The following is a 20,984-nucleotide window of genomic DNA, read 5'->3' on the forward strand; positions in this document are numbered from 1 at the left end:
AAGAAGCTCTTCTAAGGATAGTTGAAACCTCGGTCCAAAAGATTAGACATGGCTTAACAGCCAGCTAGGATTCAACATATCTCATGAAACTCTAGAATTCATTCTTAAAAGTTCTGAAGAACATAGAATAATTTATTTTTTTGAAAATTTTTTCGAAAATAAAAATAATAAAACAAAAAGCTTAAAATAAAAATAAAATTACCTAATCTGAGCAACAAGATGAACCGTCAGTTGTCCAAACTCGAACAATCTCCGGCAACGGCGCCAAAAACTTGGTTGCACGGGGATTGTTTGTTCTCTGGCAACGGCGCCAAAAACTTGGTGCACGAAATTGTGATCTCAATGGCGTCAAAAACTTGGTACGCACGTTCATAATCTCAATTCTTTTTCACAACTCCGCACAACTAACCAGCAAGTGCACTGGGTCGTCCAAGTAATAAACCTTACGTGAGTAAGGGTCGATCTCACAGAGATTTTTGGCTTGAAGCAAGCTATGGTCATCCTTGTAAATCTCAGTTAGGTGGATTCAAATGGTTATGGGATTTTGATAATTAAAATATAATTAAAATATAAAATAAGATAGAAATACTTATATAATTCATTGGTGAGAATTTCAGATAAGCGTATGGAGATGCTTTGCTCCTTCTGAATCTCTGCTTTCCTACTGCCTTCATTCAATCATTCATACTCCTTTCCATGGCAAGCTTTATGTTGGGGGGTCACCGTTGTCAATGGCTACCGTCCGTCCTCTTAGTGAAAATGGTCCAAATACGCTGTCACCGCATGGCTAATCATCTGTCGGTTCTCGATCATGTTGGAATAGGATCCATTGATCCTTTTGCGTCTGTCACTACGCCCAACACTCGCGAGTTTAAAGCTCGTTGCAGTCATCCCTTCCCAGATCCTACTCAGAATACCACAGACAAGGTTTAGACTTTTCGGATCTCAGGAATGGCCGCCAATAATTCTAGCCTATACCACGAAGACTCTGATCGTGAACCAGGAGGCTAAGAGATACACACTCAAGCTATTGCAGATAGAACGGAAGTGGTTGTCAGGCACGCGTTCATAGGTGCATGATGATGAGTGTCACGGATCATCACATTCATCAGGTTGAAGTGCGAGTGAATATCTTGGAATAAGAATAAGCTTGAATTGAATAGAAAAACAATAGTACTTTGCATTAATTCATGAAGAACAGCAGAGCTCCACACCTTAATCTATGGGGTGTAGAAACTCCACCGTTGAAAATACATAAGTGATGAAGGTCCAAGCATGGCCGAATGGCCAGCCCCCTAAACGTGATCAAGAGATCAAAAGTGATACAAAGATAGTCTCAAAGATGATCAAAAGATCGATCAAAAGATGTGAAATAAATCACTAAAAGTAGTTTTTATACTAAACTAGTAACTAGGGTTTACAGAAATGAGTAAATGATGCAGAAATCCACTTCCGGGGCCCACTTGGTGTGTGCTTGGGCTGAGCATTGAGCTTTACACGTGTAGAGACTTCTCTTGGAGTTAAACGCCAGGTTGCAGCCTGTTTGTGGCGATTAACTCTAGTTTGTAACCTGTTTCTGGCGTTTAACTTCAGAATAGGGCAGGAAGTTGGCGTTTGAACGCCAGTTTGCGTCATCAAAACTTGAGTAAAGTATGGAATATTATATATTTCTGGAAAGACCTGGATGTCTACTTTTCAGCACAATTGAGATCGCACCAATTGGGTTTCTGTAACTCCAGAAAATCCACTTCGAGTGTAGGGAGGTCAGAATCCAACAGCATCTGCAGTCCTTTTTCAGCCTCTGAATTAGATTTTTGCTCAGGTCCCTCAATTTCAGCTAGAAAATACCTAAAATCACAGAAAAACACACAAACTCATAGTAAAGTCCAGAAATATAAATTTTGGATAAAAACTAATAAAAACATGGTAAAAACTAACTAAATTATACTAAAAACTACCTAAAAACAATGTCAAAAAGCGTATAAATTATCCGCTTATCACGCATCTGCTCGGGTATTTTTTTCCTGGGCTATGTGTGTAATTTGTAATGAATGAAATTGAGGAATAAGATCTCTTACCATCGCATGATACTTTTCTAACAGTTGATCTTTTACCTGAAAATGTCTTGTTACTTGCTGTACGACGAGCTATGAATCGCAATATAGCTGCAGGTCTATTATGTTTAGTGACTGAGCTAGCCTTAATCCGACGAGCAATGCTTCATACTTGGCTTGATTGTTACTTGTTTGGAATGTGAATCTGATCGACTGTTCAGTTTGTAGGTCTTGTTTGTTGGTGAGCAAGACACCTGCTCCTGATTCATCTGCGTTTGAGGCCCCGTTGACGTAGAGTTCCCAGGTATATTGTTGCTCTGGATGGTCCGTTAGTTTGGCTAAGAAATCTGCTAAGAATTGAGCCTTGATAGTTGTTCTTGGTTCATAGGCTATGTCAAATTTGGATAGTTCTATCGACCATTTGATGAGCCTTCCCGAAACCTCGGGCCTTGTGAGGATCTGCCGTAGATGTTGGCTTGTTTTGACTATGATTTTGTTATTTTGAAAGTAATATCTTAATCTCCTTGCTGTTAGGATCTGTCAAATTGTGATCTCAATGGCGCCAACAACTTGGTACGCACAATTGTAATCTCAACTCTTTTTCACAACTTCGCACAACTAACCAGCAAGTACACTGGGTCGATCCCACGGAGATTGTTGGCTTGAAGCAAGCTATGGTCATCCTTATAAATCTCAGTCAGGCAGATTCAAATGATTATGAGGTTTTGATAATTAAAATATAAATAAAATATAAAATAAAATAGAGATACTTATGTAATTCATTGGAGAGAATTTCAGATAAGCGTCTGGAGGTGCTTTGTTGCTTCTGAACTTCTGCTTTCCTACTGCCTTCTTCCAACCATGCGTTACCTCCTTCCATGGCAAGCTGTATGATCCTCTCGAATGAAAACAAATCCATATGCGCGGTCACCGCACGGCTAATCATCTGTCGGCTCCCGCTAGTGTCGGAATAAGACCATTGTCTTTTTGCACACTGTCACTTGTGCCCCACATTCGCAGGTTTGAAGCTCGTCACAGTCATCCCTTCCCGGATCCTACTCGGAATACCACAGACAAGGTTTAGACTTTCTGGATCCCAGGAATGGCTGCCAATAATTCTAGCCTATACCACGAAGGTTCTAATCTTAGATTAGAAACCCAAGAGATACGCACTCAAGCTATTGCAGATAGAACGGACGTGATTACGAGTGGATATCTTAGAGAAGAAGTAGGCATGAATTGAAGAGAAAAACAATAGTACTTGTATTAATTCATGAAGAACAGCAGAGCTCCACACCTTAATCTATGGGGTGTAGAAACTCCACCGTAGAAAATACATAAGAACAAGGTCTAGGCATCGCCGAATGGCTAGCCTCCAAACGTGAACATACAAGTTCCAAAGATCAAAGATAGATCCCAGATGAAAATACACTAGTAAAAGGTCCTATTTATAATGAACTAGTAACCTAGGGTTTACAAAAATAAGTAAATGATGCAGAAATCTACTTCTGGGGCCCACTTGGTGTGTGCTTGGGCTGAGCATTGAAGCTTTCAAATGCATATGCTTTTCTTGGAGTTAAACGCCAGCTCTGATACCAGTTTGGGCGTTTCACTCCAGCTTTTATGCTAGTTCTGGCGTTTAACGCCAGAAAAGGGTAGAAAGTTAGCGTTTAAACGCCAATTTGCGTTATCAAAACTCGGGAAAAGTATGGATTATTATATATTGCTAGAAAGCCCAAGATGTCTACTTTCCAATGAAATTGAGAGCGCGCCAATTGGGCTTCTGTAACCCGAGAAAATCTATTTCGAGTGCAGGAGGGTCAGAATCCAACAGTATCTGCAGTCCTTTTTCAGCCTCTGAATCAGATTTTTGCTCAGGTCCCTCAATTTTAGCTAGAAAATACCTGAAATCAAAGAAAAATACACAAACTCATAGTAAAGTCCAGAAATGTGAATTTTGCATAAAAACTAATAAAAATATACTAAAAACTATGTAAAAATAGTGCCAAAAAGCGTATAAATTATCCGCTCATCACAACACCAAACTTAAATTGTTGCTTGTCCCCAAGCAACTAAAAACAAAATAGGATAAAAAGAAGAGAATATATAATGAATTCCAAAAACATCCATGAAGATCAGTCTTAATTAGATGAGCGGGGCTATTAGCTTTTTGCTTCTGAACAGTTTTGGCATCTCGCTTTATCCTTTGAAGTTCAGAATGATTGGCATCTATAGGAACTCAGAATTCAGATAGTGTTATTGATTCTCCTAGTTTAGTATGTTGATTCTTGAACACAGCTACTTTATGAGTCTTGGCCGTGGCCCTAAGCACTTTGTTTTCCAGTATTACCACCGAATACATAAATGCCACAGACACATAACTGGGTGAACCTTTTCAGATTGTGACTCAGCTTTACTAGAGTCCCCAATTAGAGGTGTCCAGAGCTCTTAAGCACACTCTTTTTGCTTTGGATCACGACTTTAACCGCTCAGTCTCAAGCTTTTCACTTGACACCTTCACGCCACAAGCACATGGTTAGGGACAGCTTGGTTTAGCCGCTTAGGCCAGGATTTTATTCTTGTGGGCCCTCCTATCCATTAATGCTCAAAGCCTTGGATCCTTTTTACCCTTACCTTTTGGTTTAAAGAGCTATTGGCTTTTTCTGCTTGTTTTTTTTCGCATAAAATTTTTTTTCTATTCACTACTTTTTCTTGCTTCAAGAATCAATTTTATGATTTTTTCAGATTATCAATAACATTTCTCCTTTTTTATTATTCTTTCAAGAGCCAACAATTTTAACATTCATAAAAAACAAATTCAAAAATATGCACTGTTCAAGCATTCATTCAGAAAAACAAAAAGTATTGCCACCACATCAAAATAATTAAACTATTTTAAAATTCGAAATTCATGTACTTATCTTTCTTTTACAATTAAAAATATTTTTTATTTAAGAAATGTGATGGATTCATAGGACATTCATAGCTTTAAGGCATAGATACTAGACACTAATGATCATATAATAAATACACAAACATAGACAAAACATAAGGCATAATTTTTGAAAAACAGAAAAAATAAGAACAAGGAAATTAAAGAACGGGTCCACCTTAGTGATGGCGGCTAGTTCATCCTTTTGAAGATCCAATGGAACGCTTGAGCTCCTCTATGTCTCTTCCTTGCCTTTGTTGCTCTTTCCTCATGGCTCTTTGGTCTTCTCTAATTTCATGGAGGAGGATGGAATATTCTTGGTGCTCCATCCTCAGTTGTCCCAGGTTGGAGCTCAATTCTCCTAGGGAGGTGTTGATTTGCTCCCAATAGTTTTGTGGAGAAAAATGCATCCTTTGAGGCATCTCAGGGATTTCATGATGAGAAATTTTCTCATGCTCTTGTTGAGGTCCATGAGTGGGCTTTCTTGTTTGCTCCATTCTATTCTTAGTGATGGGCTTTTGAGATGAATCTCTCCATCTCCCATGACTCGGAGGTGGAAGCAATTGCCTTCCCTTTCCTCTTTCTAGAGATTTCTCCGGCCTTAGGTGCTATAAATGGTTATGGAAAAACAAAAAGTAATACTTTTATCACACCAAACTTAGAAGGTTTGCTTGTCCTCGAGCAAAAGAAGAAAGAGGGAAGTAGAAGAAGAAGAAAATGGAAGAGATGGAGAGGTGTGTTTATGATGTGTGGAAATGAAGGAGGGATGAGGGGTATTTGGGGAAGGGTGTTATGGGAAGGTGTGAAGAAGAGAGAGAGAGAGAGTTGAGGTAGGTGGGGATCCTGTGGGGTCCACAGATCCTGAGGTGTCAAGGATTTCTCATCCCTGCACCATTTTGGTGTGTAAACACCCCTTGGAGTGCCAATCCTGTCGTTAAACGCCAGTCTGGTGCCCTTTTCTGGCGTTGAATGCCCATAATGGTGCCAGACTGGGCGTTTAACGCCCATTCTGCTACCCTTACTAGCGTTTAAATGCCAGTAAGCTCATCCTCCAGGGTGTGCTGTTTTCAATGCTGTTTTTTATTTTAGCTTTTATTTTTGTGACTCCACATGATCATCATCCTAAAGAAAACATAAAATAACAATAGAGATTTAACATAGATAAGTAAAAATTGGGTTGCCTCCCAACAAGCGCTTCTTTAATGTCAATAGCTTGACAGTGGGCTCTCATGGAGCCTCACAGATACTCAGAGCATGATGATGGCCTCCCAACACCAAACTTAGTTTGAATGTGGGGGCTCTGTTTGACTCTGCATTGAGAGAAGCTTATCATGCTTCATCTCCATATGTACACAAGGAAATTCTTTAGCTTAAAACACAAGGTATTCCTCATTCACTTGAAAAACCAACTCTCCTCTGTCAACATCAATCACAGCTTTTGCTGTGGCTAGGAAGGGTCTGCCAAGGATGATGGATTCATCCTTATTCTTCCCAGTGTCCAGGATTATGAAGTCAGCAGGGATGTAAAGGCCTTCAACCTTTACCAAGACATCCTCTACAAGTCCATAAGCCTGTTTTCTTGAATTGTCTGCCATCTCTAGTGAGATTCTTGCAGCTTGCACCTCAAGGATCCCTAGTTTCTCCATTACAGAGAGGGGCATGAGGTTTATACTTGACCCAAGGTCACATAGAGCCTTCTTAAAGGTCATGGTGCCTATGGTACAAGGTATTGAGAACTTTCCAGGATCCTGTTTCTTCTGAGGTAATTTCAGTTGAACCAGATCATTTAGTTCATTGATGAGCAGTGGTGGTTCATCCTCCCAAGTCTCATTACCAAATAACTTGGCATTCAGCTTCATGATTGCTCCTAGATACTGAGCAACTTGCTCTTCAACAATGTCTTCATCCTCGTCAGAGGAAGAATACTCATCAGAGCTCATGAATGGCAACAGTAAGTTCAGTGGAATCTCTATGGTCTCTATATGAGCCTCAGATTCCTTTGGTTCCTCAAAGGAGAATTTCTTTTCATTCAGAGGACATCCCATGAGGTTTTTCTCACCGGGAATCACATCGTCCTTACTTTCTCCAGGTTCGGCCATGTTAGTCATGGTTTTGGCCTTGCACTCTCTCTTGGGATTTTCTTCTGTATTGCTTGGGAGAGTGCTAGGAGGAGTTTCAGTAATTTTCTTACTCAGCTGACCCACTTGTGCCTCCAAATTTCTAATAGAGGATCTTATTTCAATCATGAAACTGAAAGTGGTCTTAGATAGATCAGAGACTATAGTTGCTAAGTCAGAGTGGCTCTGCTTAGAATTCTCTGTCTGTTGCTGAGGAGATGATGGAAAAGGTTTGCTATTGCCAAACCTGTTTCTTCCACCATTATTATTATTGAAGCCTTGATTAGGCTTCTGTTGATCCTTCCATGAGAGATTAGGATGATTCCTCCATGAAGGATTGTAGGTGTTTCCATAGGATTCTCCCATGTAATTCACCTCTGCCATTGCAGGATTCTCAGGGTCATAGGCTTCTTCTTCAGAAGAAGCCTCTTTAGTATTGCCTGATGCAGCTTGCATTCCAGACAGACTCTGAGAAATCATATTGACTTGCTGAGTCAATATTTTATTCTGAGCCAGTATGGCATTCAGAGTATCAATCTCCAAAACTCCTTTCTTCTGAGTTGTCCCATTATTCACAGGATTTCTTTCATAAGTGTACATGAATTGGTTATTTGCAACCATTTCAATGAGTTCCTGGGCTTCTTCAGGCATCTTTTTCAGATGAAGAGATCCTCCAGCAGAGTTGTCCAATGACATCTTGGACAGTTCAGACAGATCATCATAGAATATGCATATGATACTCCATTCTGAAAGCATGCCAAAAGGACACCTTCTGATCAACTACTTGTATCTTTCCCAAGCTTCATAGAGGGATTCGCCTTCCTTCTGTCTGAAGGTCTGGACTTCCACTCTAAGCTTACTCAATTTTTGAGGTGGAAAGAACTTTGCCAAGAAGGCATTGACCAGTTTTTCCCAAGAGTTCAGGCTTTCTTTAGGTTGTGAGTCCAACCATGTCCTAGCTCTGTCTCTTACAGCAAAAGGGAAGAGCATAAGTCTGTAGACCTCAGGGTCAACCCCATTAGTCTTAACAGTGTCACAGATTTGTAAGAATTCAGCTAAAAACTGATGAGGATCTTCCAATAGAAGTCCATGATACTTGCAATTCCGCTGCATTAGAGAAACTAATTGAGGCTTAACCTCAAAATTGTTTACTTCAATTGCAGGAATTGAGATGCTTCTTCCACAGAAGTCAGAAGAGGGTGCAATAAAGTCACCAAGCATCTTCCTTGCATTGTTGGCATTGTTGTTATTTTCGGCTGCCATGTCTTCTTCTTTTTCAAAAATTTCTGTTAGGTCCTCTCCAGAGAGTTGTGCTTTAGCTTCTTTTAGCTTCCTCTTCAAGGTCCTTTCAGGTTCAGGATCAGCTTCAACAAGAATGCCTTTATCCTTGTTCCTGCTCATATAAAAGAGAAGAGAACAAGAAAGTATGGAATCCTCTATATCACAGTATAGAGATTCCTTAAGGTGTCAGAGAAAAACAAGAATAGAAGGATGAGGTAGGTAGATAAGAATTCGAACATATGAAGAGAGAGAGAGAGTTCGAATTGCTAATTGAAGAGGAGTGTTAGTCCTTAAATAGAAAGGGGTGAGAAGGGGAAAATTTTTCGAAAACAATTTTTTTTTAAATAAAACTAAAAATTTTAAAATAATTAAAAAGGATTTTGAAAAAGTGGTTGATGGTTTTTCGAAGATTAAGAGTGAGAAAGAGGTTAGGTTATTTTGAAAAAGATTTTGAAATTAGCAGTCAGCAAGATATGATTGAAAATTAATTTGAAAAAGATGTGATTGAGAAGATATGATTGAGAAGATATGATTGAAAAATAATTTAAAAAGATTTGATTTTGAAAAAGATATGATTTGAAAAAGATATGATTTGAAAATGATTTGATTTTGAAAAATTATGAAGATGTGAAAAAGATTTGAATTAAAAACTAACTTACCTCTTTTGGGCGTTTAACGCCCAGCCAGGTACCCTGGCTGGCATTTAAACGCCAGTTTTCCTTCCTCACTGGGCGTTTTGAACGCCCAGCTTTTTCTCTGTAATTTCTCTGCTGTATGTTCTGAATATTCAATTCTTTGTATTATTGACTTGAAAAGACATAATTTTGAAATTTTTTTTTTGAATTTTTAATAATGAGAGGGAAAAATAACAAAATGAAACTAATTATAAAAAACTAAGATCAAATAAACAATGCATGCAAGAACACGTTGAATGTCAAGATAAACATCAACATATATTTTTAAGAAAAGAAAGACATGCAAGACACCAAACTTAGAAATTTTCATATTAGAGACACTAACAAATTGAGAATGTATATGAGAAACAACAATAGACACAAAACAAGAGAATTTAAAGATCAGACCCAAGAAAATCATCAAGAACAACTTAAAGATCAATGAAGAACATAATGCATATATTTTTTTTTCAAAAATTTTTAAGATAATTTAAAGTTATACAATTGACACCAAACTTAAAATTTGACACTAGACTCAAACAAGAAGCACAAAATTTTTGGTTTTTATGATTTTATGAAATTTTTTGTATTTTTCAAAAATGAATTAGGAAAAGAAAATAAAAGAAATTCAAAATTTTTAATAAGAATACTAGGAATCATGCAATGTTAGTCTAAAGCTTCAGTCTAAAAAGATTAGACATGGCTAGCCAAGCTTTAGCAAGACATTACATACAACAGCCAAATTGATGGGAATCAATTAGCTCCTGTGATGATAAAAGCATCATCTGAAACTCTAGAATTCATTCTTAAAAATTCTGAAGAACATAAAATAATTTATTTTTTTGAAATTTTTTTTTTCGAAAATAAAAAGCTTAAAATTAAAATAAAATTACCTAATCTGAGCAACAAGATGAACCGTCAGTTGTCCAAACTCGAACAATCCCCGGCAACGGCGCCAAAAACTTGGTGCACGAAATTGTGATCTCAATGGCGCCAACAACTTGGTACGCACAATTGTAATCTCAACTCTTTTTCACAACTTCGCACAACTAACCAGCAAATGCACTGGGTCGTCCAAGTAATACCTTACGTGAGTAAGGGTCGATCCCACGGAGATTGTTAGCTTGAAGCAAGCTATGGTCATCCTTGTAAATCTTAGTCAGGCAAATTCAAATGGTTATGAGGTTTTGATAATTAAAATATAAATAAAATATAAAATAAAATAGAGATACTTATGTAATTCATTGGTGGAAATTTTAGATAAGCGTCTGGAGGTGCTTTGTTGCTTCTAAACTTCTACTTTCCTACTGCCTTCTTCCAACCATGTGTTACCTCCTTCCATGGCAAGCTGTATGATCCTCTCGGATGAAAACAAATCCATATGCGCTGTCACCACACGGCTAATCATCTGTCGGTTCCCGCTAGCGTCGGAATAAGACCATTGTCTTTTTGCATACTGTCACTTGTGCCCCACATTCGCAGGTTTGAAACTCGTCACAGTCATCCCTTCCTGGATCCTACTCGGAATACCACAGACAAGGTTTAGACTTTCCAGATCCCAGGAATGGCTGCCAATAATTCTAGCCTATACCACGAAGGTTCTAATCTTAGATTAGAAACCCAAGAGATACGCACTCAAGCTATTGCAGATAGAACGGACGTGGTTGTCAGGCACGCGCTCATAGGTGAGAATGATGATGAGTGTCACAGATCATCACATTCATCAAGTTGAAGTGCGAGTGGATATCTTAGAGAAGAAGTAGGCATGAATTGAAGAGAAAAACAATAGTACTTGTATTAATTCTTGAAGAACAGCAGAACTCCACACCTTAATCTATGGGGTGTAGAAACTCCACCGTAGAAAATACATAAAAACAAGGTCTAGGCATGGCCAAATGGCCAACCTCCAAATGTGAACATACAAGTTCCAAAGATCAAAGATAGATCCCAGATGAAAATACACTAGTAAAAGGTCCTATTTATAATGAACTAGTAACCTAGGATTTACAAAAATAAGTAAATGATGCAGAAATCCATTTTCGGGGCCCACTTGGTGTGTGCTTGGGCTGAGCATTGAACCTTTCACGTGCATAGGCTTTTCTTGGAGTTAAACGCTAGCTCTGGTGCCAGTTTGGGCATTTAACTCCAGCTTTTATGCCAGTTCTGGCGTTTAACGCCAGAAAAGGGTAGAAAGTTGGCGTTTAAACGCCAGTTTGCGTTATCAAAACTCAGGAAAAGTATGGACTATTATATATTGCTGGAAAACCCAAGATGTCTACTTTCCAACGCAATTGAGAGCGCACCAATTGGGCTTCTGTATCTCAATAAAATTCATTTCGAGTGCAGGAGGGTCAGAATCCAACAACATCTGCAGTCCTTTTTCAGCCTCTGAATCAGATTTTTGCTCAGGTCCCTCAATTTCAGCCAGAAAATACCTGAAATCATAGAAAAATACACAAACTCATAGTAAAGTCCAGAAATATGAATTTTGCATAAAAAGTAATAAAAATATACTAAAAACTAACTAAAACATACTAAAAACTATGTAAAAATAGTGCCAAAAAGCGTATAAATTATCCGCTCATCAAAAAGTTTACCTAAGCTTGGTTTCTGTCAGATCGGGGGAGAGGATAGAATTGTTTTCAACTTCTGAAAAGCTGTTTCGCACTCTGGGTTCCATTTTAACTTTTGTTGCTTCTTGAGAATGTTGAAAAAGTATTGTGAATGTGTGGATATTGCTGGTAAGAACCGAGATAATGCGGCTAGTCTGCCGTTCAGTTGTTGGACCTCCTTAGTTGTCCGAGGACTCCTCATGTTGATAATTGCTTCACATTTCTCGGGGTTGGCTTTGATGCCTCTGGAGATGAGCATGAAGCCAAGGAATTTGCCTCCTTTCACCCCAAAAGCGCATTTCTCGGGATTGAGCCTCATATTGTACTGCCTTACTTGTTTGAATATTTCCTCCAAGTCGGCCTCGTGGTTGTGGACTTGTTTTGACTTGACGACCATGTCATCAACATAGACCTCGAGGTTCCTTCCGATTTTCTTATTGAAGACCTTGTCCATCAGTCGTTGATATGTGGCACCTGCGTTCTTAAATCCAAAAGGCATAACCTTATAGCAATAATTTTCGAGTTCAGTGATAAAAGTTGTTTTATCCTCGTCTTCAGGATGCATTAGAATTTGGTTATATCCAGAGTATGCATCGAGAAACCTTAGAATATCGTATCCTGATGCATTATCCACCAGTTTGTCTATGCACGGGAGGGGATAAGCGTCTTTGGGACACGCTTTGTTTAAGTTAGTGAAATCTACACACATTCGCCATTTACCTAAGGCTTTCCTTACCATAACCACATTGAAGAGCCAAGTTGTAAATCGCAATTCCTTTATGAATCCTGCTTGTAGGAGCTTTTGGGTCTCTTCGAGGCATGCTACTCTTTTCTCATCCCCCATGTTTCGTTTCTTTTGTGATACAGGTCGAACTTTAAGGTCAATTTGTAGTTTGTAGCATATAAGGCTCGGGTCAATGCCGGGCATGTCTGCTGCCGTCCATGTGAAAAGGTCGGCATTGTTTCTGAGTAGGTTGATGATTCGTTGTTTAGCTCTTGAAAAGAGAGAACGACTTATGTAAGTGCAATGATTGTTATTATCGTCTATTGTTACCTTCTCTAGGTCATCTGTTGGGGCGGGCCTGTCTTGGAGATCTCCTCTTGGATCAAGCTCAGCCGCATTCGAGACATTTGCCACATTGTAGGTTTCCTTTTGAGGTTTTGTCTTCTGGTCGGTTTCTGATCTTATCTCCAGGCTCTCATTGTAGCATTGTCGAGCTTCGATCTGGTCAGAATGTATAGTAGCTATCTGGTTGTCTTGTACCTGAAACTTGACACATAGATGAACAGTGGATACAATAGCGCCAAAAGAATTTAGAAAAGGTCTACCAAGGATGATATTGTAAGGGCTAGTGCAGTCAACCACTAGGAATTGTACGTCTTTTGTTTTACTTAAGGGGTGGTTGCCCATGGTTATTTTCAACCATATACTGCCGAGGATAAATACTCGCTCCCCTGAGAATCCCACAAGTTCTCCCAAGGATGGTAGCATTGTTTGCTCACTGAGTTTCATTTTCTTGAAAGTAGAGTAGAAAAGGACGTTTGCACTGCTGCCGGGGTCGAGTAGGACTTTCTTCACCAGGAGATTTCCTGCCTGGATAGTCTAAGTTGGCGGTTCTTGCTTAGTAGTCGGACTGTTTGAAAGATATGTGGGGTGTCTATGGTGCGCAGGCGGTAGCCTCGCCTGTCCTGTAGACCATTAGCATTGCTCGATAATTTTGTTTTCTTGCCGAATTTGTTTGTCCACCACTCGCGAACCCCCTAGAGATGCTATTAATAATTCCTCTTGTCGGTGGAGGTTGAAATCTGGTTTTCTCTGAGATATTCGGGGTTTTTTCTTGTTGAAGGTCGTTCGTGTTCTGCGTAGTTGGCCTTATCCTGCCACATATGTACTTGTCCAGGTGTCCTTGTCTGGCCAATCTTTCTAGTAGATCTTTGGCGATCACGCATTCATCGGTTGTGTGACTGTACTTTTGGTGGAAGGCGCAGTGTTTCGACTTGTCGACGTGCCTCTGGTCTTGGTATAAACCGGCTCTGCTCGGCGGCTTTATTAGCTTGTTGTGTAATATCTCCTTAATGATGTCTTCTCTTTTGGTATTGAACCTAGTGTATGAATCGAACTTCAGAGTTAGCTTGAAGGGTTTTTTAGAATCCTTGTTATAAGGCTTGTCTTCTTCCTTTCTGAATGGTTGTCTTTCATTCCTCCGAGTTTCGCGTAGTTCTTCTATTTCGATCTGTCCGGTTGCTTTGTCCCAGAACTCTTCCAATGTCATCGATTTTGCAACAGCGATAGCTTCCTGGAATTTCCCAAGTCGGAGGCCACTCTATATCTTGATGGCATGCAATTGCACCTCTGGATTGAGGTCAGGGATCTCCATGGCCACTGTTGTGAAGCGTGTCATATAGTCTTTCAAGCTCTCGTGCTGCCCTTGCTTTATCGTGCTGAGATAATCTGAGTCTCGCACATAGATTTTAGATGCTACAAAATGATTGATGAATAGTTTGGCAAACTCATCGAAACTGGTTAAGGAACCTGCAGGCAAATTAGAAAACCATAATAGGGCAGCTCTATCTAAAAAGGTTGGGAAGGATCGGCACAAAATGGGATCGGAGTCGCTATTAAAGAACATCATAGAGTCAAATTTTGTGACATGAACTTTAGGATCTCCGATCCTTTTGTATGGTGCCAAAGTCATAGGGAGTGTAAAATTTTTAGGCATTTTGAAACTCATTATTTCTTCAGAGAAAGGATTAGTTCGTCGTCCCCTGTTTTTGGGGGGTGTTTTCCCTGTCTTTGCATTAGACTCTGACTGATGTTCCTCGTGTTGATCAGCATTCATCTTCTTGTTGACATTCTTCCTCTCGCCATTGTCCTGCAGCGTGGCTAACAGCTCGGCCATCCCCTGATTTTCTGCAAGCAGAACAGCGTTGACGGCCATGAGGTCGGCATTGGTTCGATGGGGTTGTTGAGTATCTGACTAGTCCGTCATGCTTCAACTTTTGAAAGAAATAGAGAGAGTACAAGGCGGATATGAAAGTTAAAAATGAGGTGGGACCCACGGTGGGCGCCAAATGTTCCGTGCGGAATATACTTCCGAGGTATAGCTCGAGTGATGATGAATCAGCAGCTCGAAAGCGTTCTTCCTGGAACCGTTGACCTCGGCGTGGAACCTGCAAAAGGAACTCCGATACTCAAGTCAGTAAGGTGTGCATTAAATGTAAGAGCAAAAATAAAAGAAAGTATCACAGAGACGAGACTGTTATTGCTTTGTTTGATCGGGAATCTCTTAAGTTGTATTTTTCTCCTCTCCCCTGACGAGGTTTACTCGCCCATTTAAATAGATAGCGTGCTAGGGAATATTCGTTAACTAAACATTCGAGTGGTGCTCGATTTTTTAGGAATTGCGAATAAGGATCAGTTTACGTGCTTGAGTGGTACGAGATTCTCGACGTACGTAGAGTATTTGTTTGGAGATTTTGACTCGTTCTCGATTGTTACTTTTGTTAGCCTAAGATATTGGTATGGTACACAAATATTATGTTAATCAAATATTATGTCTCTTAACAATTTATAATTCTTTATAGAGAATATTTTTTTAAAAAATATAAATCTTGTACTTCTTTTAATCGGGGTGTGTCGTTTGACCGCTTTTTAATTTGTATATGGAAATTAAGTTGGTGCTAGACTCGGTTATGAGAAGGAGAGGGGCTTCACATGAATGTGGTGTCAGGCAGTAATGGAAATCGGACCGTGCGAGATCTCAATACCTACACGGACGGTCCGAGTACTAGCAACCAAAACGAACGGTCCGTTTTGTATAGTGTTGGACACTTGTCACGCAGAGGCCACTTCCCAAAGGGTACCCTGAATTATTATTGTTAGGAAGTGAATTATTAATATTTAGAAAATAAATTTTAAAATGTAAAATGAATTATTATTTTTTTTATACAACGTTTTTTTTTTGAAATTTTTTTAAAATTTTTAGTTATAATTGTTAGGAAATTAAATATTATTGTTGTTGTGAATAATTGAATTTAATAATAGTAAATAAATAATTAATATTACAAATTATAATTTTAGATATTAAAAAAATTTGAGTACTAGATCATAAGCTTGAGTACTAATTTTTAGCTATCATACCAAGCATGGAAGAAAGAGAGAAACAAAAAATTAGAAGAAAGAAGTCATTGAAGAAGGAGAAGAAGATGCGGGTTGCTCTGATCCAGCATTCACACACTTTTATATAAAGTCACAAACAACTCAGACCCTGCGATTAGGTTTAGTTCATTCAAAAAAAATTATAAATTATTCAAATCGCACCCTGCGATTTCATAACCCATTTCACAAAAAAATTACACATTACTAACTACACAGAGGGTCCGATTTCCATCTTCTAAAAATTCAAAATCTCACCAATTTCAAATCGGACCCTACGATTTGTTGAGCCAAACTTAAATTCAAAGAACTCGCACGGTCCGAGTTCTTCAACCTAACACTCACAAAAAAGCTGTCCCACATATTAGTCTAATACTCCAATATTCCATATCTGGAAAAGACATGTACAAACCTTTCATATCGAAAAAATTTAGCCTCGTTTGACTCCGGGAAAAGTTTTTCCTTCCGTTAAAAAAAATTTGAAAATGGGTATTTACTCTTTTTTAAAAATACCGGAATGGGTATTCTCGTATTTCAGTTGTGAACCCGCCTCTGTCTCAATTCTGGGGACACCGCTCACCAACTCAACACAGAGCATCTAGAAACCCTCACAGTCACAGACTCACAGGCATCTCTCTTCTCTTCTCTCTCTTTCTAGCTGAAGCTCTTGACTAAGGTTGTTTTTTTACCTCTAATATTCGTTTCTTTCTTTGTGTAATCCCTTTAATTTTCAATTTGCTTCGGATAGTCTTGAATTATTTACATATATAATATGAGTTACAGCATTGGGTTATGTTTTGTTTATGAGCTAATTTTATTGTAGTTTATCCAAAAAGAAAAAAGAAAAGAAGAGAACTTGTTTCACTGGTCAAACCTCGTGATCATTTTGCATGTCATTTATTGTGATTATTTTTTTCAGTATTGATTAATACTTTTTATTTCATTTTCATAGGTTTTCTGGATTGCTTCATTGTGGCTGAAATTTGTTTCTGATGATGAAACAGCCAATTATTTTTTTTCTTAAATATTATCGGAACTGCATCGATTGTTTGAATCTATGTAATTTGGGTGCTGATTTTGTCACTTTAATTTCTGTTATATTTGTTAGCTCTTTTATGCCCTTTTCTATGCTTTTTTAAGTTTCACTGTAATATAAAGGTTGTTTACCATTGTACCAAAAAAGGTAGTTTATGTTTCTGAGTTGAAAATCTTTCAAAGCACCTTTCATAAATTGCAAGGGCTGCAAATCTTGGTTTTGTTTTGTTTTGGCACATTCTATTTAGCAATTTGTAAATTTATTTGTGTCCACTATGTTCAATAACAACTAAATCTTACCCCCGCTATATTAGGTCATCTAATTGTGATCATTTTGAAAGCCTTTGTTTATAGTTCTAATGCTTTTTATATAAGAAATGATATCTATCCATTTCTAACTCGTCATGAGGCAAGAATATTGTGATACTTTTTGTGCCAGTTTTTGTCATCCTTATTTCTATAACTTCCATTTCAATTAATTATGTCGCTTACCTTGTCACAGGTTCTCCCTAGGGTCTTACACGATTGTTGAAGAACACGCTAAAAGGTACATTATCTGTTAGGGAATATTATTGTCAACCCTGCTATTAATGGAGTCTTTGGTTCTTCGACTCCATGAAATCTCAGCTGTAAAATTTGGCAACTTCAAACTCAAATCTGGCATCTCGTCACCAATCTACATAGATCTCCGTCTTGTTATATCTTACCCTTCTGTCCTCCGGCAAATTTCTCAGACCTTGGTTTCCTCAGTCTCTTCTACTTCATTTGACTTTGTCTGTGGTGTTCCTTACACTGCTCTTCCTATTGCCACTTGTGTATCAGTAACTCAAAATATCCCTATGGTCATGCGCCGCAAGGAAATCAAAGACTATGGAACTTCTAAAGCCATCGAAGGTGATTTTACACCCGGCCATAGTTGCTTGATAGTTGAGGATTTAGTTACTAGTGGCACTTCGGTTTTGGAAACTGCTGCACCACTGCGTGCTGCAGGGTTGAAGGTCAGTGATGCTGTTGTATTGATTGATAGAGAGCAAGGTGGGAGAGCGAATTTGGAAAGCAATGGAATCAAGCTGCATTCAATTATTAAATTGACAGAAATGGTGAAGATTTTGAGCGAAAAGGGGAAGCTTGACAAAGAAATGGTAAGGATTGTTATGAGGTTCTTAGAGGAGAATCAGAATGTTGCTGCTTTGACAACTCAAGCTAAGCTAAAGAAGTTGTCATTTTTGGAGAGGGCTAAGTTGTCGAAAAATCCAACAGGAAAGAGGTTGTTCGAGATAATGGCTGAGAAAGAGAGTAATCTGTGTTTGGCTGCTGATGTTGGAACTACAGCTGAATTGCTTGAAATTGCTGAAAAGGTGAAAACTTCTTTCATCTGCAAAAGCCACCCCACCAATTTTTACATTATGGAAGGTTTCATTTGCTTAGGTCATTAGCTTTCAGATTCCTTTTATTTAAAAAGAAAAAATATATTTTTAATTAGTCCATGACAATTAATTTCATCTCTTATATACAACACAAATGTTCGGTCTTTGTATTACTATGATTAGTCAGATTATAGTGAGAAGTTTGCCCTTGATAAATAAAATATGATACCCTGTTTGGCTGTGTTCATTTTTCTTTATTTATTTTGTTCACATCAGGTTGGGCCTGAGATATGCTTGCTGAAAACTCATGTGGATATATTACCTGATTTTACTCCTGATTTCGGTTCTAAACTTCGCACGGTATAGTACTACTACATAAGCTAAGATTTCCCTTCAGTATAGCAGAAACTTTTGCACCATCATTCTTCTTACATGATTGTAGGCATCATGTTCAATAGAATCTTTTACATTTCTGGTCTAATTGTCTCTAACTATGCTTTTTGCTGTCGAAGATTGCAGAAAAGCATAACTTCTTAATCTTCGAGGACCGTAAATTTGCTGACATTGGTAACACAGTGACAATGCAGTATGAAGGGTAAGACTTTATGCTCCCACCTATTTTTTATTCTTTCAAGTTTCCTTTCATCCATTTCTTCTTTAGTTTGACATGTTTCGGCTCTGCTTTCTACAGAGGGATCTTTCGGATACTGGATTGGGCCGATATAGTAAATGCACACATCATCTCTGGTCCTGGAATCGTGGATGGACTGAAATTAAAGGTCTATAATACTAGTTGTGACATTATCTTGAATGTAGCTGGACCTAAATTGCTTGACTAACATGCCTCTTGAACCATAATAAGGGTTTGCCTCGTGGAAGGGGTCTGTTGCTGCTTGCCGAGATGAGTTCAGCTGGTAACCTTGCTAAGGGAGATTATACCACTTTTGCAGTTAAAATTGCTGAGGATCATTCTGACTTTGTTATCGGCTTCATATCAGTTGATCCAGCATCATGGCCTGGTGCACCAATAAATCCCTCTTTCATTCATGCAACTCCTGGAGTTCAAATGGTGACTGGTGGTGATGCTTTAGGGCAGCAATATAACACTCCATATTCTGTGAGTTTCTGCATCTTGCTATAGCAGAAAATAGCCGTGAATGAAAACTTGGTGCCTGTCTTGTTTGTGAAGACGTTTTCTATTTTCACTATTTTCTTTACAAAATCTTGAAAACAGAAAACGTCTTCACAAACCAAATAGACCCATAAATATAAATAGGAAAGAAAGGAGGGGGAGGGTGAATACTAAATACTTGTCACACTTACAAGTAGTTAGGATTGTACTCCAAGTTGCTCCAACCTATACTATATTGAACTCAATTGACCTGTGTTGTTTAAATATAGTATTGGTAACTAGACATCATCGAATTCAGTTTGGAATAAATGGTCAAACTTGAAAGAATTATTTATATCCAATGCTAATATCTAGTTATTACCTTTATGATGGAAAATAAAGGGCAATAATGCAAACATCTTCGTTTACTTCCCTTGGAAAGTGGCAGATATCATATACAACAACAAAGAAAATAAACAACGTAGCCTTATCCTGCCATAACTTGGGTTTCTTTTTTCTTTTGTTTATTTGCTCAAACTTGTTTGTTTGAGTTTCAAACCATCTTTATTTTCGTTTAAAGTATTATTTGTTCTGAGTTGATTTTAATATCATATTTTGCTCCTTCTAATATTGTGATGAAAACGCCTCTATGCAATATTTCTTTTTCTGATTCAATCTTGTGCTTTTCACTTCTGCATATTTGAGCTTACTGCAATTGAAAATTCTCCATATGGAATTTCAGGTTGTCCATGACAGGGGTAGTGACATTATCATAGTGGGCCGCGGGATAATCAAGTCAGGTAATCCAGCTGAAACGGCTCGCAACTACCGACTTCAAGGATGGAATGCATATTTGGCCAAGTGCAGCTGAGGACCCTATATTATGAGGAAATTTTGTTTCTGCACGCTATTTTTGGCCAACAATTAGGATACATTCTAGGAAATAAGACTTCCATTGATGAGAAACAAATAAAAGGCTTTCATAAAATACTCTCGGAATAAAAAATGAGGTTTTCATTCTGTATAAATGTTAAAAAAGTAGAAGCAGCACTTGGGGGGAGTGGCTTTGTTTTCTGTTTCTTTGATAGAGACGTTACATTTGTGGTTCTGCAGCACATTCAACAACAACAACAAAGCCTTGTCTTTCTAGGTGGGGTCAGCTACATGAATCAAACGACGCTATTGAGCTCTGTCATGTATCATGTCTACAGAGAGACCGTTTATATGTAGATCTCGTTTGACCACCTCATGGATGGTCTTCTTAAGTCTTTCTCTGCCTTTCACCCATTGTCCATCTTCCATCTCATCTATTCTCTTGACTGGGTATTCTGTCGATTTTTTTCTTATATGTCTAAACCACCTGAAACGCAATTCAACCATTTTTCTACAATAGGTGCTACTCCAACTCTCTGTCTTATATCTTCGTTCCTTATTTTATCCAATCGTATATGACCACTCATCCATCTCAACATCTTTATTTCTGCAACACATTATTTTATCTTTTTCTTACTAGTGAAACAGGACTAGGAAAATATATTCACCCTCTTTAGTTTAGCTATTCAAATCTCAAGACCCAACTATCTAATGGTGGCTAAGTACTTCGTTATAGTATCTCATGTTATTATCAAACAACAAAACTAAAAAA

The 20,984-nt window shown here is 38.4% G+C and overlaps 1 protein-coding gene and 1 non-coding gene across 4 annotated transcripts; both read left to right on the plus strand.

The window, feature by feature from the left end:
• The first annotated feature begins 7,857 nt into the window (after positions 1-7,857).
• On the plus strand, positions 7,858-7,961 carry LOC148549814 (small nucleolar RNA R71). The gene has a single exon (XR_015897939.1). It is a non-coding gene; the product is annotated as a small nucleolar RNA R71 (small nucleolar RNA).
• Positions 7,962-16,321: 8,360 nt separating this feature from the next.
• Positions 16,322-20,895, plus strand: LOC107613672 (uridine 5'-monophosphate synthase). Of its 3 annotated transcripts, XM_016315772.3 has the most exons (9): positions 16,398-16,502; positions 16,779-16,885; positions 17,364-18,219; positions 18,505-18,588; positions 18,741-18,823; positions 18,920-19,007; positions 19,091-19,345; positions 20,082-20,455; positions 20,829-20,895. In XM_016315772.3, the coding sequence occupies exons 3-8, from the start codon at positions 17,452-17,454 to the stop codon at positions 20,208-20,210; spliced, it is 1,407 nt and encodes a 468-aa protein (XP_016171258.1). In that variant the 5' UTR covers positions 16,398-16,502; positions 16,779-16,885; positions 17,364-17,451; the 3' UTR covers positions 20,211-20,455; positions 20,829-20,895. The 3 variants fall into 3 exon arrangements, with proteins under 3 accessions (XP_016171257.1, XP_088352460.1, XP_016171258.1); XM_016315771.3 differs by lacking the exon at positions 16,779-16,885 and having other exon boundaries at positions 16,322-16,502; XM_088496334.1 differs by lacking the exons at positions 16,779-16,885; positions 20,829-20,895 and having other exon boundaries at positions 16,338-16,502; positions 19,091-19,142; positions 19,227-19,345; positions 20,082-20,412.
• The last annotated feature ends 89 nt before the right edge of the window (positions 20,896-20,984 follow it).

The sequence above is a fragment of the Arachis ipaensis genome, chromosome B8, assembly GCF_059453495.1.
Source record: "Arachis ipaensis isolate K30076 ecotype BB chromosome B8, ASM5945349v1, whole genome shotgun sequence".
Lineage (NCBI taxonomy): Eukaryota > Viridiplantae > Streptophyta > Magnoliopsida > Fabales > Fabaceae > Arachis > Arachis ipaensis.

Coding starts and splice junctions, on each gene's coding strand:
- LOC107613672 (XM_016315771.3), top strand. CDS start 17,452: ATGGAGTCTTTGGTTCTTCGACTCCATGAAATCTCAGCTGTAAAATTT. Junction 18,220..18,504: donor TGCTTGAAATTGCTGAAAAG/GTGAAAACTTCT, acceptor TGTTCACATCAG/GTTGGGCCTGAGATATGCTT. Junction 18,824..18,919: donor GTGACAATGCAGTATGAAGG/GTAAGACTTTAT, acceptor TGCTTTCTACAG/AGGGATCTTTCGGATACTGG.